At 40.8% G+C, this 23,030-nt stretch overlaps 2 protein-coding genes across 2 annotated transcripts in view; one reads left to right on the top strand and one right to left on the bottom strand.

Annotated features, from left to right (window-relative positions):
• DTNBP1 (dystrobrevin binding protein 1) overlaps positions 1 to 13,306 on the top strand; it is a 63,075-nt gene extending 49,769 nt beyond the window's left edge. The window contains exons 8-10 of the mRNA XM_036378688.1: positions 7,871 to 8,026; positions 9,897 to 10,040; positions 12,408 to 13,306. Of these exons, the coding sequence (XP_036234581.1) occupies positions 7,871 to 8,026; positions 9,897 to 10,040; positions 12,408 to 12,655 (548 nt within the window). The 3' untranslated portion in view covers positions 12,656 to 13,306. The remainder of the gene's footprint in view (positions 1 to 7,870; positions 8,027 to 9,896; positions 10,041 to 12,407) is intronic.
• A 675-nt stretch (positions 13,307 to 13,981) lies between these two features.
• JARID2 (jumonji and AT-rich interaction domain containing 2) overlaps positions 13,982 to 23,030 on the bottom strand; it is a 211,601-nt gene continuing 202,552 nt past the window's right edge. The window contains exons 15-18 of the mRNA XM_036378686.2: positions 20,483 to 20,613; positions 18,238 to 18,421; positions 16,640 to 16,747; positions 13,982 to 15,922 (exon numbers count right to left, since the gene is read on the bottom strand). Coding sequence (XP_036234579.1) covers positions 15,746 to 15,922; positions 16,640 to 16,747; positions 18,238 to 18,421; positions 20,483 to 20,613 — 600 coding nt within the window. The 3' untranslated portion in view covers positions 13,982 to 15,745. The remainder of the gene's footprint in view (positions 15,923 to 16,639; positions 16,748 to 18,237; positions 18,422 to 20,482; positions 20,614 to 23,030) is intronic.

Raw genomic sequence — 23,030 nt, 5'->3', positions numbered from 1 at the left:
GTGTGATTCATTTGGGATGTTAATCAAACAGTGTTGAACTGGACTAGATTTGTAATCTAATGGTTCTTTTTCTAAGAAATAAGCTCAGCATTAATTGCATGAATGAATAGCAAATTTTTTTGCTTGCATTGGAGAAATTGTTTTGACAGAAATTGAATGGGAAATAGACTGAGTTGTCAAGAAAAAATAAATATTTCAAGCGTGTTGTGTGCGCTACTGATATAATGATTGGCTTATGGTCTTTTTAAAATATTTTTACATATGAAATTTTGACATAAACAAATAAGGCTTCTTCTTCCTGTGGAGTGTTATTTCACTGATGATCCTGCAGTTTTGACTATGTGAATATTTAGTTTAATTTGTAGTTTCTCACCTGTGAATTTGCTTAAAATAGAAAGAAGGAAAGAAATTGCAAGTCCAGAAGCAGCCACCAAGATTAGAGGGATGGAGCACCTCCCCTACTAGGAAAGATGGATAGAATTGGGATTGTACAGTTTGAAAAGAGAAGGCTTTTGGGGTGACCTAATTGTGACCTTCCAGTACCTGGAGGGAGCCTACAGGAAAGACAAGGCAAGAAAGATGAGGAGTGACTTTTTACAAGAGCATGTAGTGACAGGACAAGGAGCAGTGGATCCAAATGGAAAGAGAGTAGGTTTAGATTTGATATTAGGGAAAAATTCTTTACTGCAAGGGTGGTGAGACACTGGAACAGGTTGCCCAGGGAAGCTGCAAATGCCTATTCCTTGGAAGTGTCCATCCACGTTGAATGGAGCTCTAAGTTACCTGGTCTAGTGGAAGGTCATGGCAGAGGGTTGGAACTAAATGATGCCTGAGGTCCCTTCCAGCTCAATTATTTTATCTAGAATTCGTTCTATGATTCTGTGATGTGTTTCTATGATCTGTTACCAAATATAGTCTACATAATAAATACAGAATGCTTTACCAAGCATGTGAAAAAATCAAATTCTCTTTCAACTAGTTACAGTTATGTGATTGTTTTGTAAAAAGTAGGTGTTTTTTCTTTTTTTTTTCCTCCCCTGTTCTGATTTAGCTGTTATTGGTCATGTTAACCTAAGACTTGTATTAAAATATGTCTTCCAAAAAACCAAAATCCCTCCTCATGTCTAAAATATTTCACTATCAATGTAAAGTAAGTGAGGTTAGGCTGAACTGTATTGAGACTATAAATCTGCAGCTCATTCCTTTTAGCTCTGAAGGCCTCTAGGACTGTTGGACAGGATCTACCCCTCCCTCTGAAGAGAGGGGTAGAAATTGCATGTTCAGTCAGAAAACTGGTTATTATGAAAGCAGTTTATGGAGTGAAACCCTTATTTTTAGTTATTGGGAAAGAAGGCAAACATTGTTTTGCCTTCACTTTTTGAGGCAAGACTTAGTTCAGCACTCAGTGGTGTTGTTCTGCATGTCTGAAAAAGGGTAGAGTTTGAGTGAAGAGTAGTTCCACTGCATCAGGAGTTTGGAGCTGGGTGTTGTTCTTAGGGACAAGTAAAAGCTGATACCTGCCAACTGATTTGCCATGTCGTGGAACCTGTGTTTTCAACCTGTGCACAATGTGTTGTGACAGCACAACAGTATCTCATCATTAATTTATGTGTCTGCACATGCACATAATTTGATCTAGAAGGCAAATAGCTCACAGCTGTGCGAAGGTTAAGATTGGCACTATTCTTGTAGCAGCAGAAGCTACTTGCCTGTCTTTGAAAGCCTTCTAATTCCAAAGCAAGAGTGGTTATCTTTTTGGAATGGAAAATAGTCATTAAATTGTTCGATGGATCAATTTGTACTCGGAAAATGGGATGTTATTAATCTTATTTGGGACATTTTCATGGACCTTTGGAAACATGAATAGAATGCTGCAGTGCCGTGGTTTGTATTTTAAGTACTTTGGGTTTATATTTGCTATTGATTAATTTTTTCCATTTGAAAATTAGTATTTTTGAGGTAAGGCTGAAAAAACTATGATTGGAGAGCATATGCATTAAATACTGCATTTCATGACAGTAGAATTGTGCTGAATCATTTCAGCTGTTTTCAGGTACAATTTCTGTAATAGTGGGATTTTTCATCAGTGTGTGGCAAAATTTTAAAGCCAGATCATCTTCACAAATAAACTTAAATGTACTGAAGGTACGTGTGACATTGTCAGGTTTATTTATAGTGGAAAGACATACTTTGCAGCTCACTAACTGAATTCTTTTTCTTACATACTTTAGATGGCAGGTTTAAAGGGAGGCAGGAATGAAGGGTGTGAACTCAAATTGCTTGCTTGCTGCTTTTTTTTTTTCTTCTTTTTTTTTGGTACTTTCTGCACAAAGGTTCAGCTTAATGTTATCCTTCCCTCATTCCCTTGCAAGTCACTTTTTATTCTCTTTCACTTGGGTGGGAATCTGACTAAAGGATAAATCAGGGAGGTAGAAGACATGCTTGCTAAGAGAGCCTGTCCTGGTGTAAGCTGGGGAAGGCTTGTGGTACTCACATCCCACTGACGTCACATTGCTAAATTCAGTCTTCTAGAAAGACACATGTTGTCGTTGAACACCCATGACCATAAAGGACATTGTACCAGAGAAGTGGGAGATGGTGGATTGCAGATTTGTTAACCCAGGAGCAGTCAGGAATGTGCCTGAAGGAGAGAATTCCCCTCCATAACTTCTGCTGTAACATTTCCATGCTTTGCATGATGTGAAGCAAGTGTGGAAAAACACCACCCTTAATCTGCTGTAGAACAGTGATTTTGGTGGTTTTGACTATAGTTAAAACCAATTAATACTATTCTAAAGTCATTCCCGCTTACCACATTTGCAGGCATAAAAAAATTGTCTGCTCCTAATTTTTCTTAAATTAAGAAATAGGCAAATGCACTCAAGTTTTGGGATGTTTTTAATGACAAATGAACTGGGCAAAAATTTATGAACCACAGCAAATCTAGTTCTAAAATGAGACTCCATTATGGAGTGGGTCACCTTGCAGAGCAGTCCCCTCAGCCTGGCGTATTTTTAATCACAAATGTGATTTTAATTTTTTTTTTGTTTGTTTTTTGATCCTAGATGAATTTACATTTTTGGGACTCAGTTTGAGCATTTGCTCTTTGGTGGAGCATATATTTAGTGTCTCTTAGCTATGATGATTTCCTGGTAGCCAGATAAGGGTTGGAGTTCTGTGGAAACATTTTCCCAAGCTGTTTCCTTTCACATTGGTTGGAAGCTGCCTCTTCCTCCAGGTGCTGCATTAGTAACTGGAATCCTGCTGTACACAGGCACCTATTTTCTGTGGTTTGTTCTGATATATATTTAGGCCTATCCTTTATATACCAAGGATTTCAAGCAAGCTTTTTTTTTTTTTTTTTTTTTTTTTTTTGCTTAAAGAGAATTTTTAAGGTAAGCCAACTTGTTGAAACTGCTTGCTGGGAAATGTTAAAGATGATCTCTCTGCACTGGTTAAACCTCTGCTTTTCTTCTTGACTAGAGTTTTCATATTCCGATGCAATCTATAAAAACCCTAGTTAGGTATTATCAAGCAGTACATACAGCCATTTTTAATGATGGGTTTTTTTGGATAATTTTAGTAAAACATTTCTTCATGAATGTGCAGGCTTTTGAGAGTTGGCAGACAGTAAATCTCATTTGGAACAGTGGTTTTTTTTTTTCAAACACAGATGATCTTTCTGTCATTGAGTGAAATCCTGACTTCACATTCTAGTGAATCAGGACTTAATTTTTAAATTGTAATTATTTGACTATGTCTTTGGTAAAGCCAAATTTCTATGTAAAGAGACTGTTAAATAAGAGTTTAAAAACACCTAGGACTCGTAGTTTTCACTTGTTTTCCTTTCACTCTTCTGTGGAAGAAAGACTTGTGTGCACCTAGATCCCTTATTCTACATTTTTTTCCCCGAATTTTGCCAGCTCTCCCCACCTGTCAGCAGACTATAGTGCAAGAGTGCTCTGCACATCCTCCCTTGCAGCATCAACATGTATTCTAAATTCTGTCAAGAATAATTTAAACATTTTTGAGGGAAACTGCATCCTTTGAAGCACTCCCTGGTGTCTTGTCTTCCTTTGATATTTTTAGTTGAAGAGGTCTGTAACGAGGCAGTTTGCAGTAGAGGTTGCTAAGTCATAATGCGCTCAGAAAGCTGCTTGGCTGTCTGCCTTCCATTGTCTGCTTTTATGCTTTTACTGTTCTGATTTTTGAAGGATTTTGGTTGTTGAGTGAGTAGCCAGCCTGCTGATAGGCTGTGACAATCTCACACGGTGCTCCCGCGGCCGAGTGATGATGTTCCAGCCTGGATGGACGCACAGCAGGGTGGACAAGTGACCGGCTGGGTGGGAGCCTGGTGCTTTGGGGGTCATTCCCTACCTGGGGGTGGGACCAGAAGCCAGAGCTCTATCCCAGAGGAGGAGATGGAGGGCTCTGGCACCGGGCTTGGAGATGACTCTGGCTCCGTGGAAAAGCCCTGGGGGTCCCATGGGCAGCGAGCCGGGTGCCAGCCTGCAGCACATCTGGCAGCAGGGAGGGACACAGCACGCTGGGCTGCGTGAACGGGGACGTGGCCAGAAGTTCAAGGGAAGGGATGATCCTCCACCCAGCGTGTCTTCATGCCACGGCCAGTTTCAAGCTCTCCTAGCATAGGAGGAACATCAAAAACCAGCAGTGAGTTCAGTGAAGGGCTGCTTCACTGAAGGTTTGATATCTGTAGCAAAAGCAAAAAAAAACCCCACAAAGAATGTGTGCATACATTTTATGTCTGGTTGGATGAGTCTGCAAAAAGCAAATGAACTGTAGAGGGAGGAAAAAGGGGCATTTTTTTGTGTGTCTTTCTCTCTTTAGACCAGATGCATTTATGGGTTCTACATCACATGAGATGTAAAGTTACATAATAAATTAATTGAAGGGAAGTAAACTGGTTATGTATGAAAGCACTAAAAAGCTATCCATTTGGACAACTTGACATCTTTCATGTAGGGTCTAAGGGATGTGCTAGCCATGTAAACAGCCAGTGTTGTCAGTTGCTGATTTTTTAAAATTTTAATTATTTTTTTAGCCGTTCTTCCAGCTTATTTGGGAAATATGTTGTGCATAGCTGGAAAATGTTTTAGATTAAAACATTAAATGGTCACTTTGTTGGTTATATAGATACTTCAGGTACTGCAGCAGAATTTTAATTTGTAGGAAGTGTCAGCCAGGCCTAGAAGTGATACCAGGAAATGGTGTCCTCTACACTTGAGCTGTATGGTTACAAGCTAATGTCATTTGTTCCTTTGGAGTTTAGATTCTCCTGGTGTCTGGTTCAAACACTGAAGATATGGGGCAGGGGAGTCAGGCTGTGTGTTGTACCCTGAGGTGAGCAGGGTGAGCTGTGGGGCTGTTCCTGGGTGTGGTGCAGAAGGCTGTGCCTCAGCGCTGAAGTGTTCACTGTTTTAGGAAAAAAATTGCCTACTTTTAGTGTCTGTTCTCTTAAAAGTCATAGCTGGTGGGGAATTAGTCATCTTTTATTTGGGTTATTGTGGCAACTCCTGTATGTCTGCATCTAATTGTGCATTAGCACTTTCTCTGTAGTCTGTCTCCTTTTCTGTGCACAGTGTGATAGAGAAATAGGTGCCATTGCTAATTGAAAAGTACAGTTTTAGGGTGAAAGGAAAGTATTTTAAGTGTGCCAAGTCTCAGTTTGCATCCTCATATGAGCAGTGTATGATGGCATATGGATGATACTCTGGTCTTTCTTGGAACTCCTCTGGTTCTGTCTCTCTTCAGTGTTTTATAAACTACACTTGGCTTAGGGAAAACATAATTCTGAGTAGCTCTGTGAGAGAAACAATGCACCTGTTTTCTTTGGTTTCATGTTTGATGGTTGGCTTCACCTCCCATCCTTAGCATTACTGACAACAAACAGAAACCTAAATGCAGCAGTTTGGTTTTGCTTAGCCAAGCATCTCTTACTACACCTGGCAGGGTGTGAAATCGTGCAGCAAGGTTCTAGATGTTAACTCTCTATCTGACTTTGGAGAGCAAGTCTGTGAGAGCTCTGCAGCTCATGTGTTTACAGTTTCCTGTGGAACATACCAGCACAGCAGGCAGCTGTTGCCATTCAGCTCTGGCCAGTGACAATTTCAACAGTTTACAGGACATTTTAGGAAAAATTTAAAAACAAAGAGCTCAATGTCAAGAAAGAGATTGTATCAAGTCTCACTTAGATGCCATATCTGTTTTGGGGTTAAAAATATCCTGAATTACCAATCTAGAGTGCAAAACTGTCAGACTATATTATGAGAGAGACAGAAAATTCCCATTGTCTCTGAGAGCCTCTGGCTTTTATTATTACAATTGAATAGCATTTCTGCATCGTAAACAATGTTATTAATAATTGCTCATCATCCAGGAGTGCAGTAAACGAGTTGCTCCGGGGGACACAGAGTCATCGTACACCACAGTATAATTGATAGTAAAGACGTGTTGCCTTCAGGGAAGATGCATTCCTTTTATACAGTGATGTTTTGCTTCTGAAATCTCCTTTAAAAAAGAGATTTCTGCTTATTTACTGATGTTTTAATGAATATCTGGTGTGTCAGTCCAGTTTTCCTGGCTTCTTTTGGCATCAGCCACAGTTCAGTTGCTTCTGTATGAACTGTGACCTTGATGCAGGCAGCAGAGTGAATTAACTGCTCTCTGATGTTTTGCCTGGTTTAATAAAACAATCTGCATTTGGGCAATAATCTGCATAATAGTAAATGCTTTTAATGAATGTCTGTGTTGTAGAATATCATTAACATAACATTTTTCCTGGAAGACTGACACAATGCTTGTCCTAGAAAACCTCGTGTGCCCTCAGCATTTATCCATGTAGATGCCATATTCCAGCTGTGTCTGTCTGGCATGTGAAAGCTTGGACATTTTTCACCCAGTGGTATTTGTTGGAGCTTTCCCTAATGGGCAGAACGGAACAGACCAGCAGCTCTTCTCGCCACCCCCGTCCCTTCCATCAGTAGCTCAGCTGGAAAATTCCTTTTCTGTTGTAAGCAGAGCACTCATGACACCAGAAAAGTGAACAGAGAACTCTGGGAAAAGAGTTCCAGGTTATATATTAGCAATTTTTCTGAAGCATATTCTAACAGTCTGGTTTCAGTCAGTGCTTCAATAGCAATGACATGTTTTTATTCTAGAAGATGTTATTCTGCAGTAGACAGCACAATTCTTTTCCCCTCTGTCCAGTGTGGAGCAAAACAGAGGGGAAGGAGTTCCTCTAGTGATATTCTGTCTAACATTTCCTAATTCTGTCTAATATTTCCTTTGCTGCACATACATGTAGGATTCTTCATGGAATTTTTCCATTCTGTCTGGAGGCTGGCAAAGCCAGAATCTCAGGCACACATACACATACACACATATGTTATGTATGTGTATTTATGTGTATGTACATATAAGTACATATATGTATCTTGCCACCTGCATTGTGGTGGAAATGTGCAGCACTATTCAAATGAAAAGTGTTGCATTTGTGTGCATTAGGTGCATATGACTGCAGAAGCATCAAAAAAACCTCAGGTTTTTTTGGCAGGATTCTGAAATCCCAGTTGTTGATGGACAGTGCTCTCAGGTGCTCCTGTTTATACAGCTCTGGAAATTTGCATCTTGCCTCAAGATAAATGGTTCTGACATCACTTTAATGTGAAGGTTATGCTGCCTAATATGGGATTCCCATCCTGGTTTAAAATACAGCTGCAAAGCACAGAGAGCTCCTTTTGTTGCAGTAACAGTCTGTCAGAATTTATTGAACTGGTTCTGTAGGTTTTAAATTCTGAGAGTGGGGGGATACACCTGTAATATTTGATTTGTCTGTTTGTTCTATGCTTAGCTGAACTCGATGCTGAACATGCACAGAAGGTTTTGGACATGGAGCACACCCAGCAGATGAAGCTGAAGGAGCGCCAGAAGTTCTTTGAAGAAGCCTTCCAGCAGGACATGGAGCAATACCTTTCCACAGGATACTTGCAGATAGCAGAGAGGAGAGGCAAGTTGTAAAAACCTTTTGCACAAACTCCCAGCTTGGAGAGCATTGTTGAGCAGGCAAGAGCCAGCAGTGCTTACAGAGGAAGCACAGAAAAAAGGCCAAATTCTGCCTCAGTAGAACTGGAACTTCAGATAAGCCTTTTGAAGAAACTTGGTGTCCCGGGGTACTGGATACCTTAGAAGATTAGTCAGGCTCTGCTCCATGTCTGAGGAGATGCACTGAACTGCATCTGGAACAGCGTTTTTCTCTGCAGCTGAAGAGTGCATCTATGTAAAAATATGGATGGAGGCAGCTGCTTTGTCCGCTGGAGTTCCAAAGCCTGGGGTTGTCATTTGGCCAAGGAGATGCCTCAGAAAATTTTGCAAAGTGCACAGGAAAGTTCAGTGTAGCATTTCCAAGCAGTTCCCAGGTGGCAGCTGGGTGTGATTAGGACACAGGAGGTCGCAATAGATGCTCTCCTTATTACGAAATGACACAAATGTGGCATCTCTGGACTGGTTAAAGCACAAGAATGCCAGAGATTACAGGGAATTCTGTGTGGGAGGTTTCCATCTGTTCGGCCAAAATGCAGGGATTGTTGGACTGGTAAGGAAGCCAGTGGGAAATTAGGTATTTGTATTAGGCAGGAAAAATGTAGATATTCTGTCCCTGCTCCAAATGCAGTTCTGCTATCATTTGTAATGTCAGAGTGGGGAATAGAATCCAAGGTTTCTATTTCTCTTCATGAGTGCTATAAATATAAAATCATCTTCAAGATGCTCTGCATGGGTGGCTAAGGAGAGGTGGGATATGTAAAACTAAATTCATGGTCAGGAGAGGAACTGAGTTTGAGTCCCCTGCTTTCAGTAATGGGTTGCCTTTTAGACTAAAAGTAGACATGGTCATGGGCTGGTACTGGACACACAGCTCTGTTAGAGTGTTAGGCTGCCTAACATTTGGAACTTCAGCTTTTTATGATAATGTGGAGCCTGGGTGTATCAAAGAAACTGTTTTAATGAAAGACTTGGACCTGCAGTACATGAAAAATTGCAGAGCTGTAGCATATTTGAAAAAAAAAAGATAATCCCCCAATCAAACTACAGAATTTATTCTCAGTTCACCTATGAAGGCTTTCAATAATGTAATTGTTACATTTAGATAAACAAGTAAACTGTTCATTTGAATAATTTTATACAATGCAGCAGGTGGACTTAAATCTGAATGACCCTGAACTTACTTGTTTCCTCTTTGCATGTTTTGCTGTTCAAGGAAGAAGATGCTCATCCAAGTATTTACTTCCCTTACAAATTGTCAGTACTGTATTGACAGTAATAAGTAATTTGCTTGAGTAATTAGTAATGTGAAATACCCATGAGAGAAGATACTGGGCATGAGCCTGGGTTTTACAGACTACTGTAATTTCTTAAGATTATCTGAGAGAAGAACAGCTACTCTCTGTTAACATTAATCCTGGTTTCTGAATTTCTATGTCTCATGTATGTTGACATTTAGTGACTGTGTCCTTAAATGTGTTTGCTTTTCTCTAAAAAGACTTCTGGTTGAGAAAATTGAAAAGGAGTGTTCCAAAATGGAAAGTTTCAATCCTTGTGCCTGAGTCCCATCTCAGCTTATTTCTGAGAAGGTTATTGCTATAAATACTGCTGCTAAAAATGTTTTGGTTTACAGAAGCAGTAATGGATGTTAGTTTCACAACAAAGATTGCACACAGTGCTCTTGGATTTGGGCTGAGGTTGCTGCTGAGCAGCTCCTGTGGGCGGGCTCCTTCCATTCCACAGTTTAATTATTGCTGCTGCAGACAATTGGAACCTTGGCAGGTAATAACCTCGTGTAGCTGATGGTCAGTTTGCTCATTGTGCTGTTTCTCCTGCAGAACCCATTGGCAGTATGTCTTCCATGGAGGTGAATGTGGACATGCTGGAGCAGATGGATCTGATGGACATGTCTGACCAGGAAGCACTCGATGTCTTTTTAAACTCAGGAAGCGAAGACAATAATGTGCTGTCTCCCATGCTGGGTATGGTACCTGTAGTGACAGCCTGCTTAGAGACAGTGATAAACCACCAGAACCGCTCCCTTTTGTAATGGGTGATGTTATCTCGTAAAACATCACACTTGATGCAGATTGACTGTTCTTCATTAGTGCTTCTCCAAACAGTAACATTTAGTTGCTGTACAAGGGAGTTGCTGCAAAACTGTGTGGTATTTCCAGACAATCTCATTTTTCTTACTGCAACTCCCTGTTGTATTCATCACAGTCTGGATAGGTGATGTGTGACATACTGGCTTGAGGGGCATTTTTCCCAATATAGAGTTAATAGAGGACATTTTGACAAACATCAACAGAAAGCTTGCAACATCAACATTTGACAACATCAACAGAAAGCTTTTTAATACTGATTTCTTAGAGTTTGTCCAGAATGTTGCTTGTCAAACTTGGACCAGTCGTGTAATGAAAGATCTTCTACACTGAGAATTAGTGTCTCAAAACTGGATCTTTTACCTACCATGGAAGTGTTTTCCTGGTTAAAAAGTTAAGTGCTAAAATGCCTTTCCTCAAAAGAGCCAAAATGATTTTTCTTGTGGGAGAGGAGATAAGGCTCCTTTAAAGGTCCTTTTGGTACCTTCTGAAAGTACAGGTTGAAATATCTTTATAGAAGTACTTACAGTACTCCCTCTGTAAAGGTGATTAACACGTGCCTGTGAACATGAAAAGCTTGTGGTAAATGGTCAAGGCACACTTGCCTGCTAAAGGTTTAGGTTTTTGTGCTTCATTGCAAAATCTGAATTGAGATGGGTGGTTTTGGATAGGCATCCACTTCATGCATTATTAAAGCTGATCAGTAATTGCAGAATCTAGGACTGTTTTCCCCTTGTTGGCTGTTTGGCAGATGTGACCAAGAAGCTTCGTGTCTTAACAGCAAACGGTCTCAGCTGGATTATCTAAGGAAGGGCAGAAACTACTTTTTTAACTAAGGAGATATAAATGCATTAGCTTTTGAAAAAAAATACAGTCTTTATTTTATGCTGTAATCTAAATATTACAGCATATATGTGCAGTGTCTGTATGTGGGCATAACAGTGCAATATAATGTACCTGTGCTGTAATAATGTTCCAACACTGCAGCCTTACTGCAGTGTAAGTCTCGTGAATCTTGCTCTTGTGGTTCCAGACATTTTATTTCCCTCTGATTAAGGGATTTTTGTGCGTGTTTTAAGAACCTGGCACCCCAGTAATAAGCCAAATATGCAATAGTCTTCATTCTCAGAAAAATGAGATTGGCTTAAAGGTAACTCTTTATTTTGCTGTCAGTGGAGAACTGGGTTGTCAGGGCAAGGTTTGTTTGACAATTGGCCCGAACACCACAAAATACAGGTAAGTTATTAAAATAACTGGTAAAAATGAGAATCAGCTCAAGACATTGAAATGTTTTCAAATTTGCCTTGCTATAAACATTGCCAGCTTATGGACATTGGCTTTGCAACCTTTCATGACAGTAAGTTAAGCTGGAAAATTGAGTTAGCTCTGTCACTCCTGAAAGCTCCTCTGTGTGTTGTCTTAATTGATCTAATGCATGCTGGTGCACACAAGGCAGGTTCTCTAAAATTTTTAGTGTTAAAATATAACTCAGGTACTTGAGGAGCAGGTAGAGACAGTGTGGTTTGAACTGCTGTGCAAAAGTCTGAGCAGAAGTAAGGTGTAGCTCATATCCATCTGACCCTTCTGAAAAACTTCTGCATAAAATTTTTAAGAGAATTTTCTCACTAAAGTTACTCTTTAGTAACTTTAGAGAGAGCTGAAGCTGGGTGCTCTGACTGTGGAGAAACACTTGTTAGGTATAGGAGAGAAGGAAAAAAGGGCTTTCTTTGGCAGATCACATAGAAACTGTTTAGATGTTTCCTCATTTTAACTTTTTTGCTGTCTGGGGAAGAGGATCTAATTTTGAAACCTGAACTCTCAAACTGCAAGCAAACACTGTTGCACTGTGTTACAAGTCTTTTTTGCACGGGATATGGAGGAAGGCGGAGTCTTAAAATCCCACTTCTGTGCACTTGAGCTGTGGTATAGCTCTACCAGAGAGGATTGCTTTCATGCTGAATTAAATTTGATTTGCTTTGGCATCTTGATTTTTAGTCAAAACTGGTGATGGCTATTATTGCCTGCTTCCTAGTTGTTTGTTTGGTTTTAAATTTCCAGTTTGTGTAGTTCTGTTACACTGAGTCTATTGGGGTTTTTTTTCCTCTTGATGTCTTGCAAAAGAATGAAAACAGCCTGAAAGTGATTCCTTAAGCCACGCTGAGCTGATGTTCATGTGTTGATTTCTCAAATCCCCTTGCTGAGCCAGAGCTCGACTGTTGCTGTTGTCGTTTTCCCACCTCTCAGGGCCCGACTCCAACAGCTACGTGAACGAGATCAGTCTCCAGGTGCCGAGCCAGTCGGAGTTACGGCAGAAGCTCTGTTCCCTGTCCTCCACCTGCACCGACTCGGCCAGCCAGGACGCGAGCGAGGGAGAGTCCCCCGTGGTCCAGTCGGACGAAGAGGAGGTTCAAGTGGACACTGCCCTTGCTGCTGTAACTGAGAGAAAGGGTGCTTCAGATGGCAGTGATGAAAGTGACTCTCAGACTATTTGAATCTTAAAACCATATCCTTTAAGAATGACTTCTGAATGAATGAACAAGTGAATGAAGAGCTTGCCTGTGTAACAATTTGCTAACCAAGCATAACAGCCAGATCTTTTTACTTAGTCATACTGCCTTTTTACAAAATTGCCAGTCATGTGGAGGTTGGTTTTTAAAGAAAAAATTATGCCTAAAGCACACACACTTTAACAGTAGTCTTGGGGCTCAGGGGAGCAGTAAAACTGTTGTATATACTATGTATAAGAGAATTTAAGGGGAAAGGTAGAAGTTACTTTGACCACTAACCTTTAAATGGCTGATTGGAAGTGCTTAAGAGTTGATGTGTAAAACTGAACCCAAATTGTTCCTTGCATGTTTTCAGCTGCTGCAACTGAAGATTTAGGATCCAAACCAAAATGAAAAGTTATTTTCTACTCTTTACTACCTACTGTCTGCCTCCTGCCTTTGTCTACGAATGCAGCAGTGTCTACTGTTCTCACACTTCTTATTCAGGACCAACTTAGTTATAGGTGTTAAGGAAAAAATAAGAACCCGAGAAGGAAGAGAGATGCATATGGAAATGTTGCACTCCTTGTGGAGCAGGTATCTTAGCATTGTGTACTTACTCCTCTTTCAAGATAAAATAAAGAATTTCTATCCCAACCATGTCTTTTACTTGATTACACAGGTATTTTATCCATGACAAGTGAACAGAGGAGCCTATGTCAGGAAGAAAAGTGGTTATGAGGTGCACCAATGTAATGTGCTTTTCCATGGCAACATCTGTTTGACTACACTAGGGAGATAAACCTGAGTTAATTGTTAATTAAGTGCGTGGATTTTAGAAACCTCAGGACCTATAGGCATCATCTCATTCCCATTTTTTCTGCAGTTGTTTTTCTCTCTGAACTTGAGGTCTGACCATGTCTAACTCCTGTTGCTTGTCAAGTCTCATGCTCTATTTTCAGGGATCTGCTCTCCTTTGAGAAGGCTCCTGGCTCCTGCTCTTCCTGCACAGAGGGAAGGAATATAATCAGAAACAGTGTAAGTAAAAGGATGAGCTGTGATGTAGATCTCTTCCAAAGACCTGCCCTGACAAAGCCAGTGGCTGGGAAGGGGGGTATCTCCTTCCTGCTTGCCAGCTGGGTAGTGGCCACTTTCCTTAAGGATTCTCCTGTTAGCTGACAAAGTGTTTCCTGATCCCTGCCTGGGAAATGAAGGTTGGAAGCTCCCTACCTACAATTAAGAGATTTACTATTCAACAAGGCAGCTGTTGAAAGAAATTTATCTTGAAGGAGTTTCCTTTACTCCCTCGCTTTCCAGAAGACAGACAAAATGTCCAAAAAAGTTTTGTTTTTTTTTATTAAACCTCGTAGTACAAACCTGGAAAGTAAACAAAAAACTGGCAATAAACAACATGAAGTCTTTCCTTACAAGGAAAGAGAGCAGAGCAGCGCTAATAAATTAAATGTCAAACTGTAAGCCATAGTCAGAAGTTTACTGTCAAGAGGGAAAAGTACACAGCAAGGCCATAAAAACCAGACAACCACATTTGAAAACACTTGACTCTGTTTATGTTATTGTTAAATATTCCAAAACAGTTCAGTCTTCTGCAACAACAATCAACAAATTGTATTATAGGACTTTCCTGACAGTCACCACTGGCAAGCTCAGTGCAATATGGGTAGCTACGGTATTGTTGAATTCAATTACGAAACAAAACAGTTTGTGAAAACATTTTCCCTTTTTTATTCCACACATACTGTACACACAACCAGAAAAGGGCAACAGCTACTCCATTATTATTTTTTGTTGTTGTTCAGTGATGTAAGCAGCACTTATAAATGTTACAAGAAAAACCCTGTAAGCATCCAATCCAACCGATGAAGAAAGTGAAACGTAAGGCTTTTCTTCATCTTGTCTCTCTGCCATCCCTCCCCCCACCCCAAGAAAAGGCTCAAGTATTTAAAAAAATTTACAGGCATATGTACAAAAGGTGTGATTTTTTTTTTGTTACAACATGAAGAGAAAAAATAGACAAGATGAAAGCAAATGCATTTTCACATTCAAAAGAAATATGCAGACTTGCTAGTGGCTCTAAATGTGATCATATAATGAAACAAATTCAAAACAAAATTAATGCTTGACTGTGTAAAGGTGTGAAAAACAGCAGTGGAATGGAAATGGAATGTTAGAAAGATTGCACGTCTATGACAAAAGAAGCACTTATGGCTTCAATCACTTTTTTCTTTTTTTATCTTTTTTTTTTTAAAGGATGCTATTGAAGGGTTTTTGATAAAGTAGCCAACAGCACCAAAAAATAACAGAATGGATTTCCTAATGAAATCAGGCACAGTTTTCCCTCACATAACTCCTCAAGGCAGGCAGTCTTTTTTCCTCCTTTTTTTAATTTTTTTTTATTTTAATTTTTTTTTTATTATTTTTTTTTATTTTTCCCCCTCAAAACAGATGCATAGTGATGTGCTGGTAAAAGAGAACATACTCCAAATCTCCTCCTTTTGCCTACAGTTAGGAAACAAAGTCCATCTTCAGCTGCCATAACCTCCCAAAGAAAGTGTGTATTCTCCAATTTAAAAAATTACAAAACTCATCTTGCTGTGACAGAATAAAAGACAGCCAAAGTAAAGCAATTTCTTTCAAGTTTTTGTCTCCTATCCCTTTTCTCTCTAGAAAAATCTGCTCACATGACCGGAGAACAAATTATAAAACACATCAAACTTCAACCTATTCAAAAAATGGGTTAAAAGCCTTTTTTCACAGTTACCAAAAAGGCTTTTTATTTTTTTCAGCCATAGGGACAATACAAATTCATATTTTATCAGCCCCTTGCCGGTTTTAAAACAGTGAACATACGGCAGTTTAAAAAAATCAGACTGCTGTATCTATCTATTCTAAGTACAAAAAAAAAATTTCAACAGTTTAATGCTAAAACAAAATTAGTTCTCTAAAACCAGAAGAAAATCTTCTTTAGAGCTAGTGCAAAGACAGCTTGTATTCTACAGCAAGTACTCCAAACTATGGTATAATAATTACAAAAAATATATATAAATTGACAAAATGAGAGTGTTGGCATCTTCAGGATTAACTTGAAGCACTTTTGGATGAACTGGAGGATGAAAGCCTAGATGATGGCACGTCCACTGTTGCTCTCTTACGAGGTCCTCTTTTTGGTGTAGGCTTGCTGATACAGTTCTCAATGCTGCCATTTTTACCAGATACTTTTCCACAGATTTGATTGACAAGACTGATTATTTGTTCCTGTTCAGGAAGTGGGAAAAACAAAACACAAATTAGTATCTGCTTTTCCTCCAGAGTCACTTAAACAGGAGTGCAATGGAGTGCTCAGAAATGCTGGGAAGCCCATCTTAAAAAGCTGCTTGTACCCAGTGCTGCTCTCCTAGAGCTGACCTGTCATTTCTCCCACTGCTCTGCTCTTTACCTTTGGGGCCAAGTCCCCTCACAGCTAAAGACATGGAGCCTCAGCCCAGAACCCAGGCACAGTCCTAAATCCCCATCTTGAGTTCTGGGATTATTCATCATCACATTTGCTTGGAGCCACTGCACCTCTCATCTGCACGTGCTCTGCAAGTCTGCCCTAAAGGACGATCATGCTGGACTGGAAAAAAGTCCACTGAACTTCCAGTTACCAACAGAGGGAAGGTATTCCAAAGTACAGAAGTTACCACAGCATAACCAGTGAAAGCAAAGCCTCATGTTCCATCCCAAAGCATCAAGCGGCTTCTTATGTTCTGTGGCACATATTCATGGAATTTATACTTCAGGTTTCATCTGTATCATCATGTTCCCTTTTTGTTTTTTTTTTACTAAATCATAATAAAGCATCTTATTCCCACATCAAAAACAAAACCAAGACAAACACCCAAACCCAAGAGCATTTTCCTGAGGCCTCAGCAGGACAAAGGCAGAGTGAAGTGTCCTCCCAAATGTTGGGCACCCAGGGCAGTGTCAGCTCACCTCATCGTAGCGGTACATCATCTTCAGCCCCCGGCACGACTTTTGCTTCTCCACGTGCCGCAGGGCACACTCCAAGCAGAAGACAACATTTTCATTCTCCTGTACAACCTACATGAAAGAGGTGGGGGAGAAGAAGTGCAGTTAAACTCCAAGCTGTACCTGTGTTCTCCACACAGTATTCAGTTATGGCCTGAATTACTACACCTGGATTTTACTGCAAGGTTGTGGAAGGAGGTGTAAAGCACATCGTGAAATCATTCAGGATGTGCAACAGCTAGAAAGAACCTATCTCTTTTACAGAGATAGGTTGGCAAATACATCCATAATTTTAAAAAACCCTCCACCAATGTTAATGAGGGCTAAATCCAAACAGCATATGCATTTATTAGCATCCCCTATGCAGTCCTAAAGATCTCCTCAAAGGAGCAGTTTCCCATTATTTAAAATGCTGCCTTGAACAAGGATATAATCAGCTTAGCCACAGGATTCCTCAACTACTGTCTTGTTCAGCAATGGTGACATTTGCTCAGCTGGCTGCCTGCCAGGCCTGCACACTCAGCTTGGAATTTATCAAACCAAGTTGGGAGTTTTTTATCCACAACTACTGTTAAAGAGTGACATGGAAAAATCCTTCCCATTATTAAACTTACTCCAGAGCAAATGCACCAGAAGATCCATTAAGAGGTTCTGGTTAGTATTTTGGGTTTTTTTCAAATAAACTCATTCTAAAGTTACTTCAAACTAATGCTGCTTAAAAAGTGGTCTAAAAAGCATGTATAAACTCAGCATATTTTATCCTAGGGCAGGGAACAGCTACATCTGATTATATGCAGATACATTTCATTTCCATTAAAAACCAAACACCTATAACCAAAACAATTCCCAAAAGATGACAGAGAAAAAACCTCCCAAACCCAAAGGACTAAATATGGACTCACATACTCTGCATTATATTTATTTGAATACCTTTTCTTAGGATTAAAATGGTATATAAGGCTGTGGGAGGGGCTTCTGGTGTTTTTAATAACATTGCTGTGTTTGTAGGTGTTCTGCATACAGCTCTAAGCCTGGAAATGTCACCACAGTGGTCAGCACACCTTCAAAAGCCAGTAGTCATTTGCCTCTTAAAAGAGAGAAGTTTATTTTTGGGCTGTTTTTGGACAGGCTGGCAAACAGCTTGATCGATGGGATACATCTCCCCTGCAATTTGGCTTGCAGAACATTGTCTCAGCATGGGCTGTGGCTGCATGCCTGAGGCTCATGGCACATATCTGAGCTGTAGCTCATCCTGGGACCTGCTCTGTTACAACTTACTGCTGCTGGCAATCTGCAGGTGTCTTTGTTAGTCCTCCTAGTGCAGTGCAAAGATCTCTTAGGTGTCTGAGGACACTGCTTCATCCCTTCTGGCAGGGTGAGAAGCCAGCTGTCACTGCTGTCTTCTGTCACCACTGGTCAAGGCAGTAAATGCCACATCATCACCTCTGTGTCTTGCATGGACATGGCTGTGCAGGACATGGCTCTCTCTCGAATGCCTACAGATCCCTGGAATGCTAGAGCAGGGGGACAGTACCCCAGGAGTGGCAAAGGATTGTACCCACCATGGAAAGATAGCACAGGTGCTGACAAATCTGACACCTCCTCTCTGACGTTTCCAACTGCAGCCACTTTCGAGGCTTTTTCTTGCCATCCACGCTGGCGCTGCTGCTGTCGTGGCTGCCGTAGCGCGCCGAGGAGTGGAGACCGGCCTCGTACAGCTGCTGCCGCTGCCTCAGCTCCGTGTCCCTGTGAACGGGGGCACAGTCAGACACTGGCACTGCCTCCAGCCACCACAGAGCCACACACAGTCACCCCATCACCCCGCTCATCACTGAAACCTGAGCTCCACACAGCAAAGCCCTGAGTGTTGTCGGAGGTTGGTGCCATTCCCTAGGCATGGCAGACACAGCCAGCGCCCGGGAAACGCTGCCTAATAGCAAAAGCTATCTCCGGATTTCAACAGCGACCACTGTATCAAGCCAATGGTTCTCAAACTGCTCCACAGAGAAGTGGGGACTGCCGAGGACTTCCTGGAGGTCGATGGTTGCTTGAGCCATGTGGAGAGTCGCGAGCTGTGGTTAACATGACTGTCATTCCTGAAGTTGCCAAAAGCCACCTTCAAGAAGAGGAGCCGTGGCTGTCAGGAGCAACAGCCCCTTCATCAGGAGGCAGAGATGAACCAAGGACCTGCTGCCATAAGGTGCTTCAGGCAGGAGAGGGGGAGCAGGGCAAGTGACTATGCCAAAAGATGAAGATCTTGCTGTACACCCAGGGAAAAAGAAGGAGATGTCAATAAAGGACAACCACCAAGCCCTCCGGCTGCCCTTCACCCGCGGCATCTCTAAGGTGAACAATACCTCCTGTGCTGAACTCTACAGCTTTAGGAGAGCAGGTTGGGTTGGAGCTGAGTGGAAGACAGCAAGTGTGGAGTGAGCCGAGCATATGGAAGGGGAGGATAAAAAAGTGCACCACCAGACACAGCTGAAGATGAGTGAAGAGCCAAGCTAAGCAAATGGCACGGGCAAACTGAGCAACCAAGGCATATCAGGAGAAGAAGCAGCAAGAGACACAACAAACAAGCAAAACAAAACAAAGGATAAAAAATATGTTCCACAGTGTTCCACTTCAGATGTTTTCGGGGTTTTTTTGCCTTTTTTTTTAGATTTTTTTTGTCTGGGCTTTTGTTTCCTATAACCAACCACAGGAAGGATCCACATCCTCCAGTGAATTCCAACCTATGCATAGGAACAAGTTTGAGAACCACTCTGATAAAGGTCGATGTGATGGTCTAAGAGCAAACACCAACATTTGTTTCGCCTTTTGTACTTGCAGACTTCCTCTTCAAGGGGAAAAAAAGGCACTTGAAAGTGGTTATTTCCGCAGGGGAGCCACCTGCAGGTAAAGCAGTCAGCACACCTCTTTGCATTTCTTTCTGAACACTAAACAACACATGGGCTGTTTTCCCCTTCAATATGTCACTGGAAATTTTCCAAATGAACATGCTAGTTAGTTAAATACAGTTTGTAGACTCCATTCATCAAAACTTTCTTGACATCTCGAGTATCAGTTGTCACAAACTTGAAAGATAGGTAGCAACTACATGGTAGGGAACAAAAGAGAAGATCATTACACAGGAAGCCAGGCAACATTATATTTTCTTTTCTCACCTATCTTAAGAGAAATCCTGAACAAGTGTCCTTAGTACTGAAGAGAAAAAGAAGTGTGAAGCTTTTACTCTTTAAAACGCTGGAGTTCTAACGCCAGATGCGTTACCATGCATGCACAACTGCTCTCTTACTCACTATTTAAAACCAAGACAACTTGGTGTATACAAAGGACCTTTTGCACCTGTAGTATAACAGTCTTGATGCTGAAGACAAGGGTTTCTGGTGCAAAACCCACTACAGACATGGATTGGCAGTGACTACTGATGCCAAAAGTTTGAAAAACTCAAGGAAGGTGTTTAACCTCTTGGCACCACATAGTTCACATAATGCATCAGGAAATCTTAACTCTCAGCACCAAGAATTAATAAAAACCTGGTGCAAACTGCAGTTTCAGGTTTTTTAAGAGGTCTAAAGTAGGGAATTCTTAGAGTTTAGACATCCTAACCATGGGCACTGTCACATCAGCTGCAACCAAGGAAGCTGCTTCTTCCATGTGTGCCTGTCTTCAGGTTCATCTGCTGGGCTTTGGCTTGGATAAGTAGGGGCAAGGTATGTCTGAAAAGATTACTTACGCCACGTCATCCACCTCTGGAGTCTGTCAATGAAAACAAAAGAGGTAAGCAGGCCCCTAATTCATTACCTGAGCTCTCCCAGGAGCGATGATATTGTACTCAGAGTCGGTCCGTTTTCTTTTTTTGCTTCTGCTGTTGCAATCTGATAAAGCAACTTTTCCATTGAAAATGGTTTGGCTATACGGCGTCGCTTCATTTCCTGGGACAGGAGGAAATTGCCACATTAGTTTATGGGAAAATTTGAAAATAAAATGTTACCAAGAATTAATTCAAAGTTAATGAATTAAATTTTTGATACTAATAAACTGAAGCAAAAAGTAGCCTTTTAAAACAACCACAAGTAAAATCTTTTCATCGTCCCATTTAAACAAAGTGTTTATGTTCCAAGCACCTCAAAATTCTCTCCCTAAAAATTCTTCCCGTGCAGGGCAAGAGGAGCAACACCATCACTCAAGCTCAGTAACACTGGATGGTTCAGAATACAAATAGTGTAAGATCTATACATATGACCTGCTTGAAAACCAGGACAGGTGTTACTTCATTTCTTTTAAAACATAAAAAGCCTAGCAGAACAGGCAGATGCCAGGGAAAAGAGACAACAGGCAAAGAGGGGGATTCAGTTCTGCCTGTTACTGGTTCCTCTCTGTGAAAGCTTTTAAAGTTGTGTTTTTCACCCAGTACAAACCAAATTATTTTGGTACCTGAAACCCTTTTGATAATCCTTAGGTAGGCAAATTCCTTGATTTAATGTGCAGGTGGGAAAAGTGCAGCATTTTCCCAGTGGCTACAGAGGTCTGTTTTGGCCTATATAGAGTCAAGAGAGCTCAAATGAGCTATCACTGGACTGTAATGTGAGGGTGACATTTCTGGTTAGTGCTTAAACCTGCCAAAAACCTACTCAGCACACACAACCCTGAAGACTTTAAAATTTTTTACCTTATTTTTTTTTTTTATCCTGTTCTGTAACCCTAATTACAGGCTCCAGGGTATTTCTTTTTTCACAACCAATGTATCATAAAATTAATCATTTTTAATAGCACCCACTGCATGCATTCAAGTTATAACTATCACAATAAATGGAATAGCAGCCTTTGCTGACCAAAAAGGGTTAAAAGAGGTTCAGAGGTAAAAAAAGTATTTTTCAGAAGCCATTTGCTCTGCTAGACCCTCCGTGGGGTTGGAACAGCTGCACTGTTAGGAGTGGTATGGGAAGATTTTTCCATGTTAGTTTTGCTTAGTCTGAGGCTGTGTACACAAGAACAGACTCCAATCCAGGGAAAAATTCTGCATAGGCAACACACACAGCCAGAATAAAGGCCACAGTGGGTGGCTGGACAAGAAAGCAAGGTCAGCTCCAGCTGGGTGACAGTTCAGGGACACCCTGAGCCCGAGCTGGGTTTAGCACAGCTTGCTGCATCTCTGCATTTATCTGAATTTCTGAAACTAGGTACATTTTTTTTCCATACAGTAGTGAAATACACAGGTAGGTATTTTACGACAGACTTGTACTGCTGCCTGATTATTTCTTTTAGTGACACATTTTTCATTGTCACAGAAGTCAGTGAACATTCACATTATAATTGTCATCAGCCTGACACTTGTGGTCTCTCTTTATCTCAGACATCTCTTGGTCATTCATTTTCCAGGCTGAGTAGTACTCTTGTATTTAATGCAGAGGCTAATTAATAATTTTAACCATTGATCTCTGCTGTGCTTTTTCTAGTTCCTCTACATTCCTTCTGTAATTAGGGGCTCTGAATTACACGAACCTCCAAGACTACACAGTGCAGAGCAGTTTCTGCTTTGTTATCTGTTCTCTCCTTCTAATTCTTAACACTCGATGTATTTTTGTTATGCCACTCCAGAGCACTTGACTGACAGCTCCATAGGAACCCAAAGACCTCTTTTCTTAGTAGCAAGAGCCCATCATTCAGAGCCCATCTCTGTATCTGTCACATTAGGATTATGTTTTTAAATTTAAATTTAATATTTATCAACACTGAACTTCATCTACCATTTTCTCACTTGGATCACTCGGTATCATGAGATCTTTCTGCAACACTTCGTAGCTTTAATTTTTGCTGCCATTACTGTTAATATCCTCAGCATAAAGGATTAGCTTTGCCATTAACTTCCCTTCCTAGGTTATTTATGGATACATTAAACTGTGCTAGAACAAACTCCTGAAGAATGCAGAAAAAGACCTCCCTTCATGATAAAAACTGACCCATCCTCTGCTTTTCTTTAAATCAGTTTGTTTTTTTTTTTTGGTGTGTGGACTTCACCTCTCTATTTATTTATGAGGTTTTTCTCCCAAAAATGCTCATGGACTTTCTCAGCTGCAACTCTTGTCCTTACCTACTTCCAAAAGTTTCAAGGGCTGGAGGCCATGACCTTGCTGCAAAAGCCATCACGGTAGTTCACTGTTCTTATTTTTTTGTACATTTACTTCCACAGCAGTGGTTATTTAGCATTTTACTGCTCTTCCAAGGTTCTTAATCTCTGCTCTCCACCACAGTACAGTTCTTTTCTAGTGAGGACATCAGGTACATTCCTGTAGGATCACATTCCCTTTGGTTTCATCTGAAGGAGCCCCATGTGCTCAGGGTGGGACAG

Source organism: Molothrus ater, chromosome 1 (assembly GCF_012460135.2).
Source record: "Molothrus ater isolate BHLD 08-10-18 breed brown headed cowbird chromosome 1, BPBGC_Mater_1.1, whole genome shotgun sequence".
NCBI lineage: Eukaryota > Metazoa > Chordata > Aves > Passeriformes > Icteridae > Molothrus > Molothrus ater.
The sequence above is the reverse complement of the archived record's forward strand: the minus strand, read 5'-3'. Positions and strand labels throughout refer to the sequence as shown.